At 41.5% G+C, this 21,516-nt stretch overlaps 2 protein-coding genes across 3 annotated transcripts; one reads left to right on the top strand and one right to left on the bottom strand.

Moving 5' to 3' along the window:
- Nucleotides 1-442: 442 nt before the first annotated feature.
- Nucleotides 443-11,241, bottom strand: PPIL3 (peptidylprolyl isomerase like 3). Of its 2 annotated transcripts, XM_060281651.2 has the most exons (8): nt 11,181-11,241; nt 7,100-7,182; nt 6,144-6,221; nt 4,395-4,469; nt 2,804-2,897; nt 1,370-1,437; nt 995-1,113; nt 443-777 (listed from the first exon to the last, which is right to left on the bottom strand). In XM_060281651.2, the coding sequence occupies exons 3-8, from the start codon at nt 6,144-6,146 to the stop codon at nt 651-653; spliced, it is 486 nt and encodes a 161-aa protein (XP_060137634.1). In that variant the 5' UTR covers nt 6,147-6,221; nt 7,100-7,182; nt 11,181-11,241; the 3' UTR covers nt 443-650. The 2 variants fall into 2 exon arrangements, with proteins under 2 accessions (XP_060137634.1, XP_034992967.1); XM_035137076.3 differs by lacking the exon at nt 7,100-7,182.
- A 17-nt stretch (nt 11,242-11,258) lies between these two features.
- On the top strand, nt 11,259-20,714 carry NIF3L1 (NGG1 interacting factor 3 like 1). Its single transcript, XM_035137062.3, has 7 exons — nt 11,259-11,368; nt 12,905-13,348; nt 14,780-14,936; nt 16,084-16,210; nt 18,137-18,275; nt 19,493-19,576; nt 20,381-20,714. The coding sequence occupies exons 2-7, from the start codon at nt 12,922-12,924 to the stop codon at nt 20,563-20,565; spliced, it is 1,119 nt and encodes a 372-aa protein (XP_034992953.3). The 5' UTR covers nt 11,259-11,368; nt 12,905-12,921; the 3' UTR covers nt 20,566-20,714.
- Nucleotides 20,715-21,516: the final 802 nt, after the last annotated feature.

Raw genomic sequence — 21,516 nt, 5'->3', positions numbered from 1 at the left:
GAGAGAGAGAGAGAGAGAGAGAGAATATGCTTTTTGTGTCCCCAACTAATCTTGCCCCTTTCAATAAATAAATAGAGAGGAAAGAGAGAGAGGAAAGATTAGATAGGGACATGCAAAGCATTAAAAAAAATAATCAAAACCCCTGCACCTGCTCAGCTCATGGGCCTGTTTGAAAAAGTTGTGTTTCGCTTCGCAAGAGGGCAAAGTCAATGTGGAGCAAGGAGGCTGCGCTTCTATGGGCTGCATTTTGGCTGGGTGTGAGGGAGTCCTGAAGGGAGGTGCACTGAGGTGCAGGCACTTATTAGGTGTGTAGATGACACTATTACACCATTTGCCCCAACTGTTCAACCAACCCCGGCCTTGAAGACAAGAGGCAGCATACAAAGCATTTTGAAAGAACAGCTGGTATAATCCAGATGGAACTTCAACAGGGAAACATGACTTGATTAAAATATATATACGTATTTATTTTTTTAAAAAAATTAACCCAGGTTTGTTACACATCAAAAGGTGGCTTTTCCCTCCGTGAAATGCTGAAATTTGAACAGCTCGGGAAGTCCGTAATTCCAAGAGAGAATGCACAAGCCCATCTGTCTTCAAAGACCCACCAGCAGTTTTTCAAGCCAGGAATCTACACGGGCGCTTTGCAGCTATTGAGCAAAAGGGTTGGCATGAATTGTAACATCTTTAACATGGACGTCATTGAGGGGGCGGAATGTCTTCTCGTTCACTGGCAGTTTCTCCAGCTCATCCAGGGTATCCAAGCCATCAATTACCCTGTTTGAGCAGACAAGAAATGAAAAATAGCAATGAGAACCTCCTTGCACAGAAAGGCACAAACTTCTGATGACAATTTTTCAACCTCCCGGAATGATACGTCTTCTGATATACATAAAAACTTAAGGCTGGCATGACGCAGTTCATGTGGCCGCCAGCTCTAGTATGATGACAGAATTAAATCTTGCATTATACAATTCAATCCCATCATACTCACTTCCCAAACACGGTGTATTTCATGTCCAGGTGTGGCTGTTTGCCGTAGGTGATGAAGAATTGAGACCCATTCGTATTTGGACCATTATTTGCCATAGAAACAACTCCACGGACACTGTGCTGAGAGAGGAAGATGGAAAGTGGGAGCGGGGACAAAAACAAGGGTGGTTTATCATTATTATTATTATAGCTTTTTTCTCCTGCCTTTCACCAGATGGTTTTAAAATGTAACACACTAAAATGCAATACTGTATATTATTATATGCTACTACATCTCTGGGTTTCCCCCCCCCTTCCAAGCCAAAAAAGGGCAACTTCCCTGTTCACATAAACGTACAGCAACAATTAATCTGTTAATGAACAAAGCAAAACATACTTTTAAGTATTCACTGTATTCATCTTCAAATTTTCTGCCCCAAATGCTATTTCCTCCTTTTCCGGAGCCTGAAAGAACAAGAGGGGTGGGGGAAGTTGGGTAGATAGGTTAGCAGGATTCCTACAAATTCAGGCACCTTTTCCCCATGTCCACAACATACACATATCTCCCTTAAATTTTATTAGCAAATTGGTGATGACTAAGCAATAGGAGATGTCCTTTCTGGTTTGTGCTGCTGTTTGAAAAGCCAGGCAAGAAATAGTGAAAAGACTTTCGCTCATGCCATTTCTCATCTCTCAAAAACCTCACCGCAGATCAGAGATCACCCCATGCCTCTTCCCTGAGCTCCCCAAATATGCAAGAGGACAGTAATGCAAACATACTGCAAGGCATCTACAGGGTAGAAAGAGACAAAATTGGGAGGACTGTATTGTACCTCCATTTCAGAAGCAACCTATTTATGATGCTATTATCCCCCTGGGTAATACAGAACTCAAAGGAACTTGCATTGGATTTCCAAGCAGTGTTTCATGCAGATTCTGCTTAGATTCTGCAAGGTTCCTGAATCATGTATGTTCAGATGATGTCCAAGCCTAACCCCCTAGATTTCCCCTTGTCAAGCACCTTTCAGATGATTTAGGACTTGCATAGTTATTAGGTACTAGGGTTAAATATTCATAGCTGCCAAGTTATCCCTTTTTTAAAGGGATTTTCCCTTATGCTGAATAGGCTTCCTCGCGAGAAAAGGGAAAACTTGGCAGCTATGAATATTACCACCAATTTCAAAGGAAACAGACATTGATCTGACTGGCTCCAATCTCTATGTTGGCAAAGGACGATATTAACAGGGCAGCATGAACGAACCAGGTGGATGCCATCGATATCAGTCCACTGAACTAAGAAAATCACAGCAGATCCAATTGACCTTTTCTGACATATTTTGCACCTTCACTAAGGAGTGTTTTCTCATTTTCCTGTTGTATACAAGAACCAGCCGTTTCACTAAGAGACTGAGCTGTGAATCAGGAGGTCGAATTGAGAATCTCCTGGTTTGCAGAGTTTCAATTCAATTCTCACCACTGTGAACTTGCCACTCTTAGACAGACCACTATTCTCCAGATCTCAAGTCTTCATAGGCAACATTGGGATTAGAGCTGGCCTACATTATAAGATTGCTCTAATGGGGCTCTACAAATATGCTAAGTATTATGATTGTGATGCACTGGATACTTTTTTTGAAATATGATCTATTCAGCCTGTAACCTTGACTGGCCTTCCTTGCATATACAGTACTGCCTTTTAAAATTCAAAATTAGTATCTCTTTGTTTGAAAGAATTCAATAGCACAACAACAGTTCTCATGTTGACTGATGCTTCTCTCACTGCTCCAAAAGGATGGTTTAAGAGATACCTAACTTTTAAAAAAGGAATTACCTGTTGGATCTCCAGTCTGCACCATAAATCCTTTGATATTCCGGTGAAAAATACAGCCATTGTAGAAGTTACTAGCACAGAGTGCCAGAAAATTCTAGAAAAAGAACCAGAAGGCCAGTTAAGAAAGAAACCAGCAGTAAAATGCAAAATGGTATGAGGATATAAAATTTTGTTCCTTTCTTATGCCTTCTTCCCTTTTCTTTCCAGCACTAACTGCTGTAACATTTAAATTATTTAAACCATTATTTTTTAGCCAATCTGATTTTTTGTGGTGTTAGAAAATCCAGATTAAAATGTAACAAAATTTTGGTAATAACAACCGTGTGTAAAACTTGCATATACAAGCTGCTGGGAATGCACAATAAACTTCTGCCTGGAAGCAACTTTCATCTACTGTATTTCTGCTTCTTGACTGTTTCGGAACAAGGTTCAATACATTTTATCTATCATTTGTAATTTTATACAATTTCATCTAACCAGCATTCCTTTATATCAATATAGCTGTAACGGAGAAAACTTCGCATAATTTGAGATTTAGACAAGGACTAAAACCTCCAGGCAAATTTTATATGATTTGGCATCCCTTCGTTTCATACACAGTGGAAGCATCTTTTTCAAGACAACCTTGACAAATCTGGAATGATACTTGGCAATCAATAACATAAATAGTCTTCCTTTATGTGTATACAACTTTTATTCTTGCTTTTTTTCTTTCATTCTCTTTTTCTTTTCTTTTTATTCTTGCTTGGCTCTTCATCTTTTAATTTTCATCTGTTGTTATGAAATAACAAATCTTTACCTTAACGCTACATTCATTCATGTTACGTTCTACTATTTGCAGCCGATGGAATGAATTGAAGACTGGCTTATCTTTATCTGGTGAAACTATTATGAAAACAGAACGTGCCTCAAAGGAAACTGGATCAGCAGGTGCAAAGTGGTCAGGGCGTAGCTTTTATTAATTACAGCAGACTGCCTATTAAGGAACGAAAGCATCTATTCTAACAGGAAACAAGGATGATTCACTAACCCTACCTACCTTTTCATGTTCAATTGCACCTTAATGAGAATTTAATTTAACTGAATTATTTTATTCCATTTATATCCAACCATTTCCTCCCAGGAGCTGAAGGTGGCGTACATGATTCTCCCCCTCCCCATTTAATCCCCACAAAAACCCCATGGGGTAGGTTAAGAGTGACCCAATATCAGTGACTGACTGACCCAATGTCACCCAGTTAGTTAGCTTCATGGTTGAGTGGGGGATTTGAACCCTGGTCTCCCGGGTACTAGTCCAACACAACTATGGTAACTCATCGCACCGGCTCTCAATTTGGTATATGAAATCTAAACATGGAAGGTGGCTGCTCATATTATTAAACAGACAGGGGTGGGGAACCTGTGGTCTTTAGCTTAATTTCAACAGCTCTTTGCAAGCCATCAGTTCAGACCTCTGGAAAGAGCAATGTGTCCCATCCCCCCTCCTGTGGTGTATATGGGGGGGGGCAGGGAGAGAGAGAGAGAGAGAGAGAGAGAGAGAGAGAGAGAGAGAGAGAGAGAGAGAGAGAGAGAGAGGAGGGTCATCACTTACTTCACATGCCTTGGGTGCTCTTTCACAGAACAGCTCTATTTTAATTTCTCCCACATCGGTGTGTAGGGTTACAGCCTGGGAGTTGAGGGGAAAATAAGTTACGTTATTTATTCATAGCAGTCCGGGCAAACAGCAGCCAAATCAACAATACCATTAAGCCGGATTATCTCAGAGCAAGAGGAGCAGCACACACGAAAGTATCTTAAAATTATTTACAGACAGCCAAAAAGTTTAATATTTATTATTTTATTTATTTTTTGAATTTACATACCGCCCTATACACAGAGATCTTAGAACAAAATCAAAATATAAAACCACAATATATATATAATCAAAACAACCCGATAATGCCCCCGCCCCCAATTCTGCTTAGCTATCGTTTTGCAAGTAAAGTAACACATTTCCACAATTAGTTAGCTCCCCCCCCCAAGGTGTCTGGCTCAAAATGCACACATAGAATATCAGGATGCAAACAAAACTCTCCTTTCAAACAGGCAGGTTTTCCGATTGTGGAAACTTGACCATAGCTGCCAAGTCTCCCGTTGAAAAATGCGGGATCAGCAGCAGCGCGGCACCGGAAGTCGCTTCTAAGCATGTCTGGACAGGTAGGAAACAGGCAGGTAGGAAATCCGGGTGATTTCCGGGATTTTTTCTATTCGGGATAACATAGGGAAACGGATTAAAATCCGGGGGTTTCCTGCGAAAAACGGGAGACTTGGCAGCTATGAACGTGATCCCTCTTGCAGGAATAACAATGCAAGGGGTATGGACATTCAACTGGCTTCTGCAAAGATGCTTCAGGAATGTTTAGGAAAAAGGCCTTAAGAACATTTGCGTTGAAGTCCTGATCAAGTCTGCAGCCCAGAGGAAAAAATAATTCAACTGCAAGGTATTTATGTAGGACAGATCCTATGCATATGACAAAGAAAGTACATGCAACTGAGTTAAAGGTCACAGTCTGGGAAGTGGGGAAGAATTAAAATATTAAATCAAGCCTGCCCATCATTAGTTTTTAGTTAAAGCTTTCCAATCCAGGCTGTAGCGTCTGTTTTATATAATTATTACTGTATTGATTTTGTTCATTTTTTTCAATGTTTTTATTATGTTTTATTGTATTTTACATGTACAGCAGACCCGCAACTTTGGCACATTTAACTTGTGTGCATTCAGCTTTATGCTGATAATTATGATAATTAAATTATGACAATGATAATTTAAAGGGGGGGGCGGAAACTTTTGCAATCCCACCTGCCATTGCACCCAATGTGTTTTCACTATGCGTGATTTTGGCTTTATCCATGGAACATAACTACCATGTAAGTTCCAGGTCTACTGCATTGTAAATCACTTTTTAATGTAAAGTGATATACAAGTCTAAGAAACAAAACCACATTTTAAAATTGTGAGGATTACTGAGATAATGTGTGAGAAGCACTTTATATCATCATCATCATCATTATTATTTAACAACAACAACAACAACAACAGAATGTATATGCTGCAACAACAACAACAACAACAACAACAACAGAATTTATGTGTCTAGAATTTATATGCTGCCCTATACCCGGAGATCTCAGGGTGGTTCACAGAACAAAATCAAGATATAAAACCACAAAATATATAATCAAAATAAAAACAATTGGATTATTAAATAACTGTATTATGAAACTAAACTGGAAGAATATTTATGGAAGTCTCCAATGGTTATCTTAAAAGCAGATAAGATACTGAAACAACCAGTCTTACCATCTTTGCTGGCCAGGAATGCAGAGCGTATCAGTCAGAAGAGGCAAAACCATCTGAGCCTGTCAGGATTTCACAACTCTGCAGCAACAGAAGACAGAGCATTATGATTTGCCATGGGAAGTAGGAGAGAAAGAGCATGTAAATTCAGTTTCTTGATTTTGAAAAAAAGAGAAAAGAAAAAAAATATTGCCAACAGCAACATCATAATCATACCCCTTTTGCCTTCACGCACTCCTTCCTGTATAAAAAGAATGGCTGATGTTTTTTTCTAGGATAATAAGCTAAAAAGGTAAAGGGACCCCTGACCGTTAAGTCCAGTTGCGGACGACCCTGGGGTTGCAGGGCTCATCTCGCTTTACTGGCCGAGGGAGCCGGCGTTTATCCGCAGACAGCTTCTTGGTCATGTGGCTAGCATGACTAAACCGCTTCTGGTGAACCAGAGCAGCGCACGGAAATAATAGATAATAAGCTATCCCAAAAGAAAAAACCAGAGAGCACTGGAAATAATTCAGTAGTTCGGACAGCTTGCAGGGTTTAAATTGAATAAAGCGAAAACCAAAGTTTGGGGTAAGAATTTAGCACCAGAAGAAATAAATAAGTTTACAGGATGCCACAGGTTTGACGTTTGTTAAAAAGGTGAAATACCTGGGAGTAAATATGATAGGGGAAAATTTAAATTTGTTCAAAAACAATTATAAAAAGTTGTGGAATGAAATTAAAAGGGATTTGGATATATGGTCGAATTTGAAATTATCTTTGATGGGCCGAATATCCGTGATAAAAATGAATGTATTGCCAAAAATGTTGTTTTTGTTTCAAGCATTACCAATTGTTGATAATTTAGGATGTTTTAAAGAATGGCAAAAGGTGTTATCAAGATTTATCTGGCAGGGGGGGGAAACCAAGAATCAAATATAAATTGTTAACAGATTCGAAAGATATAGGTTTTTCCCTACCAGATTTGAAGTTATATTTTGAAGCAGCAGCCTTTTGCTGGATGAAATAATGGTTTCTACTCGATAATACCGATGTATTAGATCTGTAAGGTCATGACAATGCATTTGGTTGGCATGGATATTTGTGGTATGATAAGATTAAGGTTCATAAAGGTTTCAAATGTCATATTATTAGAAAATCATTATACAATGTGTGGAATAGATTTAAAGACTTGTTAGAAAGGAAAACACACAGGTGGATTTCACCTTTAGAGGCTAAGGCACATAAAAAATTGAATATGGAAACCAAGTGGATAAAGTACAAAGATATACAAAGAATAAGATCATTTTAAGTTAAAAACATATGAACAGTTGAAAAATAATCTAAATGATTGGTTACAATATCATCAAATAAATGAAATGTTCAAAATGGATAAAAAAGTAGGTTTTCAAGCAAAAAAGTCTAAATTGGAGACGGAATTGTTAGAGTCTAAAAAAAAGAATCTTTCAAAGATGTATAATTTATTGTTGGAATGGCATACTAAAGATGAGCAAGCGAAATATGTAATGATTGATTGGGCAAAAGATGTGGGTCACAATATTATGATGGAGGATTGGGTAAGGTTGTGGAAGAAGGATAAAAAGTTTACTGCGTGTAATGCATTAAGAGAAAATATGATGAAAATGATGTATTGATGGTATCTCACACCTGTAAAACTAGCTAAAATTTATCATAAGCATGATAACAATTGTTGGAAATGTAAGAATGTAGAAGGAACCTTTTACCATATGTGGTGGACCTGCCCCCAAGTAAAGAACTTCTGGTAAAAGATTTATAATGAAATGAAAAAAGTGTTGAAAAACACCTTTGTTAAGAAACCAGAAACTTTTTTACTTGGGATAAAAAAATTCCTTCAGTAGCACCTTAAAGACCAACTAAGTTTTTATTTTGGTATGAGCTTTCGTGTGCATGCACACTTCTTCAGATACTTAGTATCTGACACTTCGTATCTGAAGAAGTGTGCATGCACACGAAAGCTCATACCAAAATAAAAACTTAGTTGGTCTTTAAGGTGCTACTGAAGGAATTTTTTTATTTTACTTCGACCCAGACCAACACGGCTACCTACCTGTAACCGTTACTTGGGATAGTTAGAGAGGAATTACCTAAAAAATATACTACGTTTTTTCTGTATGCCACAACAGCAGCGATAATTTTATTGGCTAAGAGTTGGAAGAGTGAAGAACTACCTACAGTGGATGAATGGCAGATGAAGCTGATAGAATTTATGGAGCTGGCTGAACTGACCGGGAGACTTCGTGACCAGAGGGAAGAGTCGGTGGAAGAAGATTGGAAGAAATTTAAAGTTTATTAAAGAAATAATTGCGATATCGGAAATGTTTAAAATAAGATTTGGAAGTACAGGGAGGTTGTAGAGGAGGATTTGAAGAGGTATTATAGTATATTTAGATTTAGATATAAGTGTTAAATAAGAATTGAATTGTTTGTTAGGTAAATATTAAGTGGATTGAAATGTGTTAGTTAAGGAAAAATAAGATGATTGAAGTATGTATAGAAATTACTAAGGATGATATACAATGAAACACAGGAGGGACACGAGGAAGTCAACAATGTCAGGATATAGGAATGATAAATATGATTGTTTTTTCTTTTTGTATTTTTGTGTTTTATGTGATTTTTTCCTTTTTTTGTAATTTTGTATTTTTGTGTTCTATGTGTTTCTCAGTTTTACAAAATCAATAAATATATTTTTTTAAAAGAAAAGAAAAAACCAGAGACCAAATTGCAAACATGCGCTAGATTATGGAGAAAGCTAGAGAGTTCCAGAAAAACATCTACTTCTGCTTCATTTACTACGCAAAAGCATTTGACTGTCTCGACCACAGCAAACTATGGCAAGTTCTTAAAGAAATGGGAGTGCCTGATCACCTCATCTGTCTCCTGAGAAATCTCTATGTGGGACAAGAAGCTACAGTTAGAACTGAATATGGAATAACTGATTGGTTCAAAATTGGGAAAGGAGTACGACAAGGCTGTATATTGTCTCCCTGCTTATTTAACTTATATGCAGAATTCATCATGCGAAAGGCTGGGCTGGATGAATCCCAAAATGGAATTAAGATTGCCGGAAGAAATATCAACAACCTCAGATATGCTGATGACACAACCTTGATTGCAGAAAGTGAGGAGGAATTAAAGAACCTTTTAATGAGGGTGAAAGAGGAGAGTGCAAAATATGGTCTGAAGCTCAACATTAAAAAAAACTAAGATCATGGCCACTGGTTCCATCACCTCCTGGCAAATAGAAGGGGAAGAAATGGAGGCAGTGAGAGATTTTACTTTCTTGGGTTCCATGATCACTGCAGATGGCGACAGCAGTCATGAAATTAAAAGACACCTGCTTCTTGGGAGAAAAGCAATGACAAACCTAGACAGCATCTTAAAAAGCAGAGACATCACCTTGCTGACAAAGGTCCATATAGTTAAAGCTATGGTTTTCCCAGTAGTGATGTATGGAAGTGAGAGCTGGGCCATAAAGAAGGCTGATCGCCGAAGAATTGATGCTTTTGAATTATGGTGCTGGAGGAGACTCTTGAGAGTCCCATGGACTGCAAGAAGATCAAACCTACCCATTCTGAAGGAAATCAGCCCTGAGTGCTCACTGGAAGGACAGATCCTGAAGCTGAGGCTCCAATACTTTGGCCACCTCATGAGAAGAGAAGACTCCCTGGAAAAGACCCGGATGTTGGGAAAGATGGAGGGCACTAGGAGAAGGGGACGGCAGAGGATGAGATGGTTGGTCAGTGTTCTCGAAGCTACGAACATGAGTTTGACCAAGCTGCGGGAGGCAGTGGAAGACAGAAGTGCCTGGTGTGCTCTGGTCCATGGGGTAACAAAGAGTCGGACACAACGACTAAACAACAACAAAAAGAAAAAAGCAACCTCATCTATTCACCATTGATGTAACAACAACCCCATTTTGGGATCCCTTCCACATAGGCTGCTAGCAAATATATTTTGTTTTCTCTCTCCATGGGAACGTTTAAAATTTGAGATTCTGCATTTCCTATCTAGAAATAATAAGTACAGTACATGTCTATCCTTAAGAATCAGGTAATCTGACCTTCAGGACAGCTCTATACATCATTCCCCACCTCTGTCTCCCACACTCCTGTCATTCCTATGTAGATCTCTACATCAACGTTAAAGCTATTTAATATTACATCAACATTAAAGCTACGTTTAATATTGAGGTATACACACACACATAGCATTCTGATTTCACCAAATCCATTGCTTTGTGCAACCTGATCCTGGGGTGCCAACTTGAATACAATATTGGGGGGGGGGAGAGACCCCTTGGCCCCTAGGAGTTGCCTCCTATGAACTGATCCTAAGCAACTTTACTCAGAAGTTAACACCACTGAACTGGGGTGTGAGTGGGCCTTCTCGGTAGTGGCGCCCACCCTGTGGAATGCCCTCCCACCACAGGTCAAAGAGAACAACAATTACCAGACCTTTAGAAGGCATCTCAAGGCAGCCCTGTTTAAGGAAGCTTTTAATGTTTGATGGATTTCTGTATTTTAATATTTTGTTGGAAGCCGCCCAGAGTGGCTGGGGGAACCCGGCCAGATGGGCAGGGTATAAATAATAAATTATTGTTATTATTATTATTATTACCTGATCTTAAGATAGAATAAACGCACTTTCTCCCAGGTTAGCGAAATAACAGGGACGCAGCACCCTTCCTCAGAATTTTTTTTCCTACTTTGTTTAGGGGAGTTTTTAATGTTTGATGTTTTAGCGTGTTTTTAATATTCTGCTGGGAGCCGCCCAGAGTGGCAGATGGGCGGGGTAATAATAATAATAATAATAATAATAATAATAATAATAATAATAAATAATAGGCCGGTGAAAATCAGGACTGCTGCTGCAGCTACTAACTTTTTTATTGTTTATTTTTGCATAAATCCGTTTGGATCAACTCGCTTCATCTCCACCCACCCCGCTGCAAAAGGACAGATCCTGCACTGCACTGCTAAAGGGTCGGGCTCTGATCCTGCGCCGCTCACCGCTTACCTAAGAAGATGCAGGCGGCAGTCCAGGCAGCCAGGGCGCCGTTTTGCTCCTCGCGGGGCCGAGGCAGGAAGTAGCGCTTCCGGGAGGGGAGGCGGCGCCGGATTTGAGACGCGGAGCGAAGGAGGAGCCGAGCAGAGAACAGGCCCAGGAGGACTTCGGTTTACCCCGCTCCTCATTCTGCACTGGACGTAAGTACCAAAAAAAAATGCATGCAGGAAAATGCATGCAGTGCTTGGGTTTTAAAATTATTATTGATGATGATACTCTTTGCACAGAAAACATCCGTCTCCCTTGCCCTCTTCCTGCTCACCTCTCTATCCCGCAGTATCCCCACTTTCACTTTTGGGGCGCTCATGTTAAAGCATCTTCTCTACTCCTGAAATACCTAATAGAAGGATTTTATGAATGAGAAAGGGAGCCAACTGCAGAATATATACAGATATATATTTTAAAACCCCAGGAGTTGGATTTATATTGTAAGTCTTTGTTTATAATTTTATGTTGTGAACCGCCCTGAGACCTACAGGTATAAGGCGGACGGGCGGTATGCAAAATGACATGGCGATTCGGGACGGGAGGCTGGATCCGAGCAATGATCCGAGCTTCTATGTATGCTTAATCTGAAGGTCCATTGGCTTCCATGGGATCTGCTGTCAAGTTTTGTAGCCAGGATTCTTGAGCTTCTTGTCCTTTCGATTTTTGGCCTACTAGGTTATTCTAACTGGAATGGAGGTGGGGTTTTTTGACTATCATTGGACACGAGGGAGTCTGCTTTTCTTGATTCACTTCTGTGAGAGTAGGTCTCTTAAGATCTTGCTTTATCTTGAGCTTTTGCCCCTTAGAGGGTTTTTTCCTTTTTCCTTTTCTTTTAAAAGAATAGCCCAGATAATTTCCACTGTAATTAGCTTTTTACATCTATGAGTTTTTAAAACCAGCTGTTAAAAAAGGTGTGGATTTAGAATAAATGGGGAGAGGATTTATTTGCAGTGGAGGGGACATTTCTCTCCCCCACCAAAAAAGCTGGGGAGACTTCAGCTATTACCACATTGTTAGGGAAATGAAAGTTTGGATGAGGCCAGCAATTGTGTTGTTTGCAGCTAGTGTAAATTCCTTGAATGCAAGTTGGTGCAGTGCTTTCCCCCCCTCTCTCTTCAAAATATAGTATGTACAGTAGTGCTCAAGCTCAGCTATAGCACGGCAAAGAGGTGCACAATTTTTTCATCCCCATGGTTAATCCTGTGAACAGTGGTTCTCAAACTTTCTGTCAAAACACTTCACTTTGGACAAAATTTTGCTGGAATCCTTGCTGCTAAAATCCTATCCATGGTTAGGCAGCTGGCTCATGACAGATGTAACATTCCCAGAGAAGATGTCATGATTGGAAAATTTCCTGCAAAGTTTAATTGTCATTCGTTTTCAGATCTGCATGAGAGTTGTTTTAAGTTCTTAAGGGGTGTGTGTATTTTTGTATTAAGTTATCTTATCTATTGCATCCTACCCTACCCAGATGTTTAGAAAGCTTGTAGGAGTTTTGTTTTTGTCTTATTTAGGTTTAATATTCTGCATGTTTTAAATTACGGTTGTACATTTTTAGTGATAATTTTATTGTTTTATCTTTTATTATAAACCTCTCTGAGGTTTTTCTACACTTGGTATATAATTATTATGAAATAAACAAATATTGGTAGACCTATTGATTTTTTTTCTTCTTCCTCTTCTTTCAGGTTCTGTAGGAACCTGCATGCAACTGAAGCGGATTCCGAGGCAGTTCCTGCACATACCGTCTTTGATCAATTTGACTGTGCGATCCTTCATGGATCTGAAAGCTCTCGTTTCTTCCCTGAATGATTTTGCTTCACTCTCACTGGCCGAAAGTTGGGACAATGTGGGGCTCCTGGTTGAGCCAAGCCCTCCCCATTCTGTCCGCACCCTCTTCTTGACCAATGACCTCACAGAGGAAGTGATGGAAGAAGCCCTGCAGAAGAAGGCAGATCTCATTCTCTCTTACCACCCACCTATTTTCCAACCGCTGAAACGCATAACATGGAAAACGTGGAAAGAACGTCTTGTGATCCGAGCCTTGGAGAACCGAATTGGCATTTACTCTCCACATACTGCGTATGATGCTGTACCTCATGGAGTCAATAACTGGCTTGCAAAAGGACTTGGTGAGGCATTACTGTTTTAAAATATAAAATGAATGTCAAAATTTATATATTGGGATGGGGCATGCATGAAGAAAACAAACCATAACATATCAGCACTTTAAAAGAAACAAAAACACTTAATGTTCCTCATAACGTTTAATGTTGATATTTTCTGTTCTTGAAAACTGCTGCACAGACACCAAGCTCAGTGGCTTGCCAAAGGATGGCTATGTCAGTGAAAGTAGAATGTATTGCTGTTTAGGGGGAAAAAAGGTGAGAGCAGACAACTGAAAGCAGAAAACTGATAAGGTTATTTCGGACAATGGCTATTATACTGAAGCAGTGCAGATGTTAAGTGCATGCCCAATCTCTTCACCATGCTTAAGTGCTTAGGAATGAACTGCGGGCTCACACTCACACACGTATTCCTGACCTGTGGCACAAGTTCCATCAATTCAGCCTATTTTCTACTTTTGACTTGTTTGTGGAGTCAGCAAGGTCTGCATTCCAGTTCACCAGCTGAATCTGGATTGTATTTGCCTTTCATCTTCTGAAAAAAATCTGACCCGGCTTTTTGATATCAACGTAGTGCGATGACATCTAAATGTAGTCATTGCAGTCACACGGCCGCAGTCTCTGTCTGAGCCTAGGCTAGGAGGCAATCTAGGATCTTCACATGTTCCACCCTGAGTTCCTTGGAATAAGGGGGGGATATAATTGTAAATGTGGGACGTGGGTGGCGCTATGGTTTAAACTACTGTGCCGCTTGGACTTGCTGATCAGAAGTTTGAGGCCCCACGATGGGGTGAGCTCCCGTTGTTCGGTCCCAGCTCCTGCCAAAATAGCAGTTCAAAAGCACACAGTGCAAGTAGATAAATAGGTACCGCTCCGTCGGGAAGGTAAATGGCATTCCGTTCGCCAGAAGCAGCTTGCTGGCCAGATGACCTAGAAAAACTGTCTGCAGACAAACGCTGGTTCCCTTGGCCTGTAAAGCGAAAGGAGCTCCGCAACCCCCGAGTCGTTCGCGACTGGACTTAACTGTCAGGGGTCCTTTACCTTTATATAATTGTAAATAAATGCCGCCATGGAATCACTTCATGGTTATAGGAAGAGAGCGGTCTAACATGGACATAAATGGTGACTAGGGCTTTATGAAATGAACAGCCTTTCTAAAGCAGTGCAGAACATTGTCTTTCTGTACACCCGGTTTGCAGATAGATTCCCTAGAGAAGCCTTCCATACCTGGTGCCCTCTAGATGTTGTTGGACTTCAGCTCCCGTCGTGTGTCCAGTGGCTATGCTGGCTGAAGCAGATGGGTGCTTGGAGACATGGCTACAATCTTACGATATATACTTTCAGACTACTGTATACGTCATCAGGCTGCAAGGAAGAAAGAACTTTGCCATGTGTGTTGTACAAATCCTTTAATGTTCTACTTTTCTTTTTCTTCAGGTGCCTGCAGATCTGCTCCCTTGCGGCCTGCAACAGCTTCCAGTTACCCCACAGGGGGGTCTTTCCGCGTTGAGTTTAGTGCTTGCCCTGATGACAACCTTTTGTCCAGTTTGCGTGGGGTGCCAGAGGTGTCGCTCATCACAACTGTTCCTGCCAGGTAATGTTGAAGGCTACCCAAGGTGTTTCACTCTTGCTGTCAAACAGAAACCAACAATTCTGGCGGGTGGCCCTGCTGGCCCAGTCAGAAATTGTGGTTTGCCAACCCCTTTTTCTACAGGAAAGCAAATTCCCTAGATCAGGCATCTCCAAACTGCGGCCCTCCAGATGTTTTGGCCTACAACTCCCATGACCCCTAGCTAACAGGACCAGTGGTCGGGGAAGATGGGAATTGTAGTCCAAAATATCTGGAGGGGCGAAGTTTGGGGGGGTGCCTGCCCTGGAGAATCTAAGGCAAAAGTGACTAGAGTCTGAATAAGACCAGGCCCCGCTTTTCCAGGAAAGGGCTCAACTGGCATAGAAGTATAGGAGCAAATTGTGGAATTATGTGTTAAGAATCTTGGTTTGGTGTTAATGACTTTTAATGAATATTTGGTATATTGGTTTATATTTAGGAAGTAACTTGCCCTGGGATTGCTGTGTGGTGAAAAGCAGGATAGAAGTTTAATGTATGAATTAAATAAGATAATGCTGGTTGAAGCCACTTCTGGCTACTTTGAGCACCCAGGAGCAGGGCTATATCCAAAAAAAACCCAAACCTTCAGAGGGAAAGCAACTCTTTCCAGAACATGTGAAACTCCTCCTAAGATTACTAGATACTCTAGTCCCCAGTATGTCCATCTTATTTAGATAAAGCTTCCGTTTCTTCATCCTTGTCCAATCCATAACTGCCACCAGACACCACTACAGAATTTCTACTATAACCCTTAATATCATATGATGGGAGATGAGTGAGCATTGTGGATACAGGTGATACCCTACCTTGAACATTTGAATGACCTTACCCAACCTTTCAAAGAGAGGAAGATGAGATGGATCCTTGTAATACACCTGTGGCTCTGCAGATGTTGTTGGACCCCAACTCTCATCAGTCCCAACTAGGAGGCAGTAATGAGGGATGATGGCACAGAGTCCATCAACGTCTGGATGGCCAAAGACCATGGATGGGGTAGAGAAGCAGCAGGAGCTTCTGAGCCTACTTTCAAGAGAGCATTGGAGTTAATGTTATTCACCCAAAGCATAATTAGTAGATCACAGCTGATTTTTTTTTAAAAAAAAGAATATTAAAAAGTTACAATTTCCCCAAGGGTTGAAGGGGAAGAGCAGACACGAGTCAGCGTGAACTGCACCCAACAAGCCTTGCCGCAAGTGGTGGCCTTGCTCTCCCAGAACAGTCTTCTCTATCAAAAGACTGAAATCATATCATTACAGAAGGTAAGTCACACGTGTGCATGGAAACATAGAATTGTAAGATTTGGGAGGCATCCTGAGGATCATCTAGCCCTGCAGGAATATACAGCTGCCTCATACAGGGATTGAATTTACAACCTTGGTATTATCAGCACCGTGCTTTAACCGAGCCATCCAGGCTTGCTTTGAGGAAGGGGTCTGGCCTGAGGCTGCAAAAGATACCGTGCTCTGATGGGAGAGTAGAAGACTTCTATCTTAGGAAGGAGGTGGAATGAATGGGCCAGCCACCTCAATGAATTTAAAGCTCATTGAGCTTAAAAGGGCCCCTCCCCATGTCTGTCAATAACCCATTCTGTGTACATTGGCACCTTGAGCACAGCTTGTCTGCCCATATCTGCTTAGCATTATATTGCAAGTGTGAGGAACCTTGGGGTTGCTGAGCTACAACTCTGAGCAGCCCCAGCAAGCATGGCCAGTGACAAGGAATGATGGGAGTTGTAGTTCAGCAGCATACAGAGCCCTGTTATATTGGAAGAGTGTGTGTGTGTGTCACACACCTTTTTGAAGCCTCTGGGTAACTGTTTCCCTGCAGTTAGATTGATTCTGTTTGGAGAGTTGCTGTGCCCTGCCTCTGGGAGGAAAAGTATAAGCTTAAGCAGACAAGAGAGGTCTTTCCTGGGTGTGAGAGAGAAGATTGGGAACTGACGAAGATGGGTAGAGGGCAAGATTTCAAACGCTTATTTTATGCAGCAAATGTTAATCCAGGCACCCCCAAACTGCGGCCCTCCAGATGTTTTGGTCTACACCTCCCATGATCCCTAGCTAACAGGACCAGTGGTCAGGGATAATTGGAATTGTAGTCCAAAACATCTGGAGGGCCAAAATTTGGGGGTGCCTGCATTAATCACTTTATTCTGCCATGTAATCTCATGGAGGATATAAAATGTGGTGATCCAGATCGGGATGCAACTGCTGTTTCCTGGCAGTGCTTCCCACTAGGTTAGTTGCTGGTAGGGTGGGGTAGGATGAGCAGCTGCAATGACAGAAATGGTGACTAGGAAGTTGTGGCTGCATCCACTATTTGAAGACAGTTTGGATCCATTTATGTCCTGAGACTCCAGTTACAGCCCATTCCTGTGCATTTTTGCTGAAGTCCATGAGGCCTGCTCCCAGGTGGGAATGCAAAGGCTGTCAGTCTTTCTGTTGGCACATCAAAAATTAAAATAACTTATTAGAAAGAATAACAAATTACATGAAATAATCCAGGGGTTCCCAAACTGGTCTTCTGCAGCGTTTCTGTGGATCTGTGGTTGAAGATGGGAAGTGGCACATCCATTGCATTGCATACTCATATTGTTGTACAGTGGTGCCTCGGGTTACAGACGCTTCAGGTTACAGACACTTCAGGTTACAGACTCCGCTAGCCCATAAATAGTACCTCGGGTTAAGAACTTCGGTTCAGGATGTGAACAAAAATCGTGCTCTCGCAGCGTAGCGGCAGCAGGAGGCCCCATTAGCTAAAGTGGTACCTCAGGTTAAGAACAGTTTCAGGTTAAGAACGCACCTCCAGAACGAATTAAGTTCTTAACCTGAGGTACCATTGTATTGCTTATATTGTATTGGTATTATTGCAGTTTGCAGTATGGCATTCAAGTAATAAGAAACGCAATGTATATAAAAAAAGGAAAGGAGCAATAAAATTGCAATTAAATGTCCCACAAGTGCATTTACAATTGTTAAAACAGGCAGAAGAATCAGGAAGCAGCCTGCCCAGACTTTCAGTGGCCCATGAGGGGGAAATGTTTGAGAACAACTGATACAGTACAGTCCTTTAAGAGTATCACGTCTTTGGAAACGTGCTTGTATCTAGGGAAACTGTCACTTGTTGAGGTGGGCCAAGATGTGTGTAAGCCCTTCTAAAGGAACTCTTTAATTTTTGCTTCTCCTCAGCCTCTTCTTGAAGATACTGGCATGGGACGCTTGTGCACACTGAAGGAGCCAGTCTCTATTTCCGTCTTGGTTGAACGAGTGAAAAGCCACTTAAGACTGTCTCATATTCGCCTAGCCCTTGGAGCTGGAAAATCATTGGGTATGGTACTTGTATTCCCTCATATGAAGAAACGTTGAGCCACAGACATGCATTACTTCCTTCCTATAAATGGTCTATTGTTCTTTATGCAACAGGAGTGTGTCCACTCGCTGCAGCAAAGAGAGCTAAGTTAATTCTGAAGTGACACTTTTTCTTCCTACTATTGAACGGGGGCAGCCCATGTATCCTGGCCATGTAAGCAGCCTTCAGCTCCTTGGAGGAAAGGCAGGTTATAAATATTATAAAACACTGCTTGAATGCCAGTCTTGGCCATGCACAATCTTAATGAGGCTTACGTCCAAGTAAATGTCTGAGTTCAGTGGGACTTCCTCTCTAGTAAGCGTGTTTAGAATTGCAGAAGTAAAAGTGACTAAAGCAAGTTCAGACGGTCTATAATTGGACCAGCTGGAACTCCTGGAACTGGATTAAAATCATGCACACAAAGAAAGAGCAGATCCAAACAAATGTCCTCTGAACAGAACATCTTTTTGAGGGTAGGCTAAAAATAATTAGTTCCGTCTCACATTGGGGAACATGGAACAATTGAAGCGGTGAAGCTCACTACAATTTGTGGAGGACTTAACTTGGTCCTTTAGCATTACAGTATATGGATCTAGGATGCAGGCTTTGACTGCTTGCCCAACTGGGCTGAGTGGTATCTTCCTGGCAGCAGCTCCTTATGGCCTTCGGCTGCTGGAGGTTTTTCAGGGTATTGCGACCAGGGTTTACTTATACAGTGGTGCCTCGGAAGACGAATTCTTGCCGCGAGTCGCTTCATCTAGCGATAATTTCATCTTGCAAAGTGCGGGTTGCCGCGGCAAAAACAAACAAACAAAAACCCCGCAGAAAAACTTCGTCTTGCAAGCACGGCCATTGAAAACTTCGTCTTGTGAGTCACCAAAAACATCGCAAGATGCTTTTGTTTAGCAAGTTTTCCTTGCGCAAGGCATTTGTCTTGCGAGGTACCACTGTACTGGAGTTTGGTTGTGAGAACTGAATGTGAGGCTTCCTGTAGCCAAAATGTGCTCTTCTGCTAAGTTATAGCCTCCTCCTGTAGAACGCTTTGGAAACTGCATACTGCTCCTTGGCACAGGGATGGGGAACCTGCTGCCCTCCGGATAGGTGTTGTTGGACCTCAACTCTCATCAGACCCTTGGGAGAGCCAAGCCTCCCTGAGAGGACCTACGGTGTAACAATGCGGTTTTACCATTTTGTAGAATCCCAGGTGAAGGCAGTTGCCCTTTGCGCCGGCTCAGGAAGTAGTGTTCTGAAAGGCACAGAAAGTGATCTCTACCTCACAGGTAAGAACCTCTCATTAATACTGTATGAAAGCAGTTGATTCAAAGAACCTGTTTGGTTGCCTAGGAATCAAGGCAGGGAAGACACCGGTTTTAATGGTTAAACCAAAGTGGCAGAGCGAAGAGCAGTAAGTATAACACACGTGGAAATCTTGGGTCACAGCTTTAATTAAGTCCTGGGGAGAAGAGAAAAGGTGAGATGCAGAAAACATGCACAAAAGAAAGATGGTGGATTGGGTAGGGATGCGAGTCATGCACAGCCTTCAGTTCCCTGCCATGCATCCTCATGGTTCTATGGGAAATTGGAAAATGAAGCTTTTTGGTACCTAGGAGGCCTCTTCCTCGGCACTGAACTTGCCTGGATTGAGCCCAGATCTTTCTTTCTGTTCACATCACTACGTTTTTTAAAAGTACAGTGGTGCCTCGCTAGACGAATTTAATTCGTTCCACGGGTCTTTTCTTATAACGAAAAAATTCGTCTAGCGAATCCCATAGGAATGCATTGAATTTTTTTGAATTTTTTTTTGCCCATAGGAACGCATTAATTGAATTTCAATGCATTCCTATGGGAAACCGCGATTCGCTAGACGAAAACGAATTCGTCTAGCGGGGCAACCTCCGCTAGAAAAAACCTTTCGTTAAGCAGGGCATTCGTTAAGCGAGGCACCACTGTATGCATTGTACTCTGCTATTCAGCCAATGCCTGTAAGATCACTAACCAACACAGCCATTGGCTCTTTTCTGTCTTAATTACAAGCGAAGTGCCCAAGCCCTAATCAATAACCACTATCTTAATTATATTGGTAGGAGAGATGTCCCACCATGATGTACTGGATGCTGTTTCCAAAGGGATAAGCGTGATCTTGTGTGAGCACAGCAACACTGAGCGAGGCTTTCTGCTGGAGCTGCAAAAAGAGCTGACTGGGCACCTTCAGAACGAGATCTGTATCGTAGTTTCTGAGAGAGACAGAGACCCCCTTCAAGTGGTATAGCAAAAGTGTGAGGTCCAGAACATCAGACTGTATTTATCAGAGGCTTAAAATACAAAAATATGAAGCGGGAGAGGCTCTGGTTAAAAGGACAATATGGTTTTCAAAGTGCTTAGGGATAACCTGCCTGGAAATAAATGGCTGGCTGACAACCTGTTTTCAAAATGTGACTTTCTTTATCACAACTGAGAACTGTGTGCCCTGCTATTTAATTTTTATTCCATGTAATCAAATATACTGTTATCTTACTGCATTTTACCTTGTGAGGTAGGCAGTTCTCAAGGGGAGCAGAGCTCTCTAAGGCGGGGTGTGATCAGTCAGGCAAAAGACTAAGCACTGGGAAGTTGAGAGAAGAATTTCATCAGCAATTCCTCCTGGGTGATGTGAAGCTTCCCTCCATAGTAAGGAGGCATTTGCCTCCCAGAAGTGGAGAGAGAGGGGTACCTGACGGAGAACTATAAGGGCACCAAAGCAAAGAGGCACTAGCAATGTAACACCATTCGTGGGGCTCCAAAAAGGCCTTCCAGGTAAGTTCACAGGGTTGCAGCCAAAATCACTCTTTGATTGGTAGCCTTAGCACAAAAATTACCGTAATCAGGAATTTAAGGGGGGGGGGGGATTTCTCAACTTCACTGGTAGAATTTTATGCTGTGCAAGGAATCTCCACCCCCCACCCCCCCAAAAAAGCACTTCTACCTGACAGCTAGCTGCTTTATCCTGGAAAATGTAAGACAAAAAGTAAGCTAAACCAATGATTTATGTAGTACATGAAGATGCACATCTCGTAACTTTTTCAAACAAACTTTCAATGGCCTAATGGTCATTGAACTATCAGGGGTTGATCTCAGTGCCACTTCGATGTCAGAACCAGCAATATCTAATTTAGGCTGCAATCCCATAAACATTTATTTTGGAATAAGCTCCATTGAATTTAGTGGGATTTGAACTTCTGAG

Source organism: Zootoca vivipara, chromosome 1 (assembly GCF_965207765.1).
Source record: "Zootoca vivipara chromosome 1, rZooViv2.hap1.1, whole genome shotgun sequence".
Lineage (NCBI taxonomy): Eukaryota > Metazoa > Chordata > Lepidosauria > Squamata > Lacertidae > Zootoca > Zootoca vivipara.
This window is presented reverse-complemented; position numbering and strand designations above follow the sequence as displayed.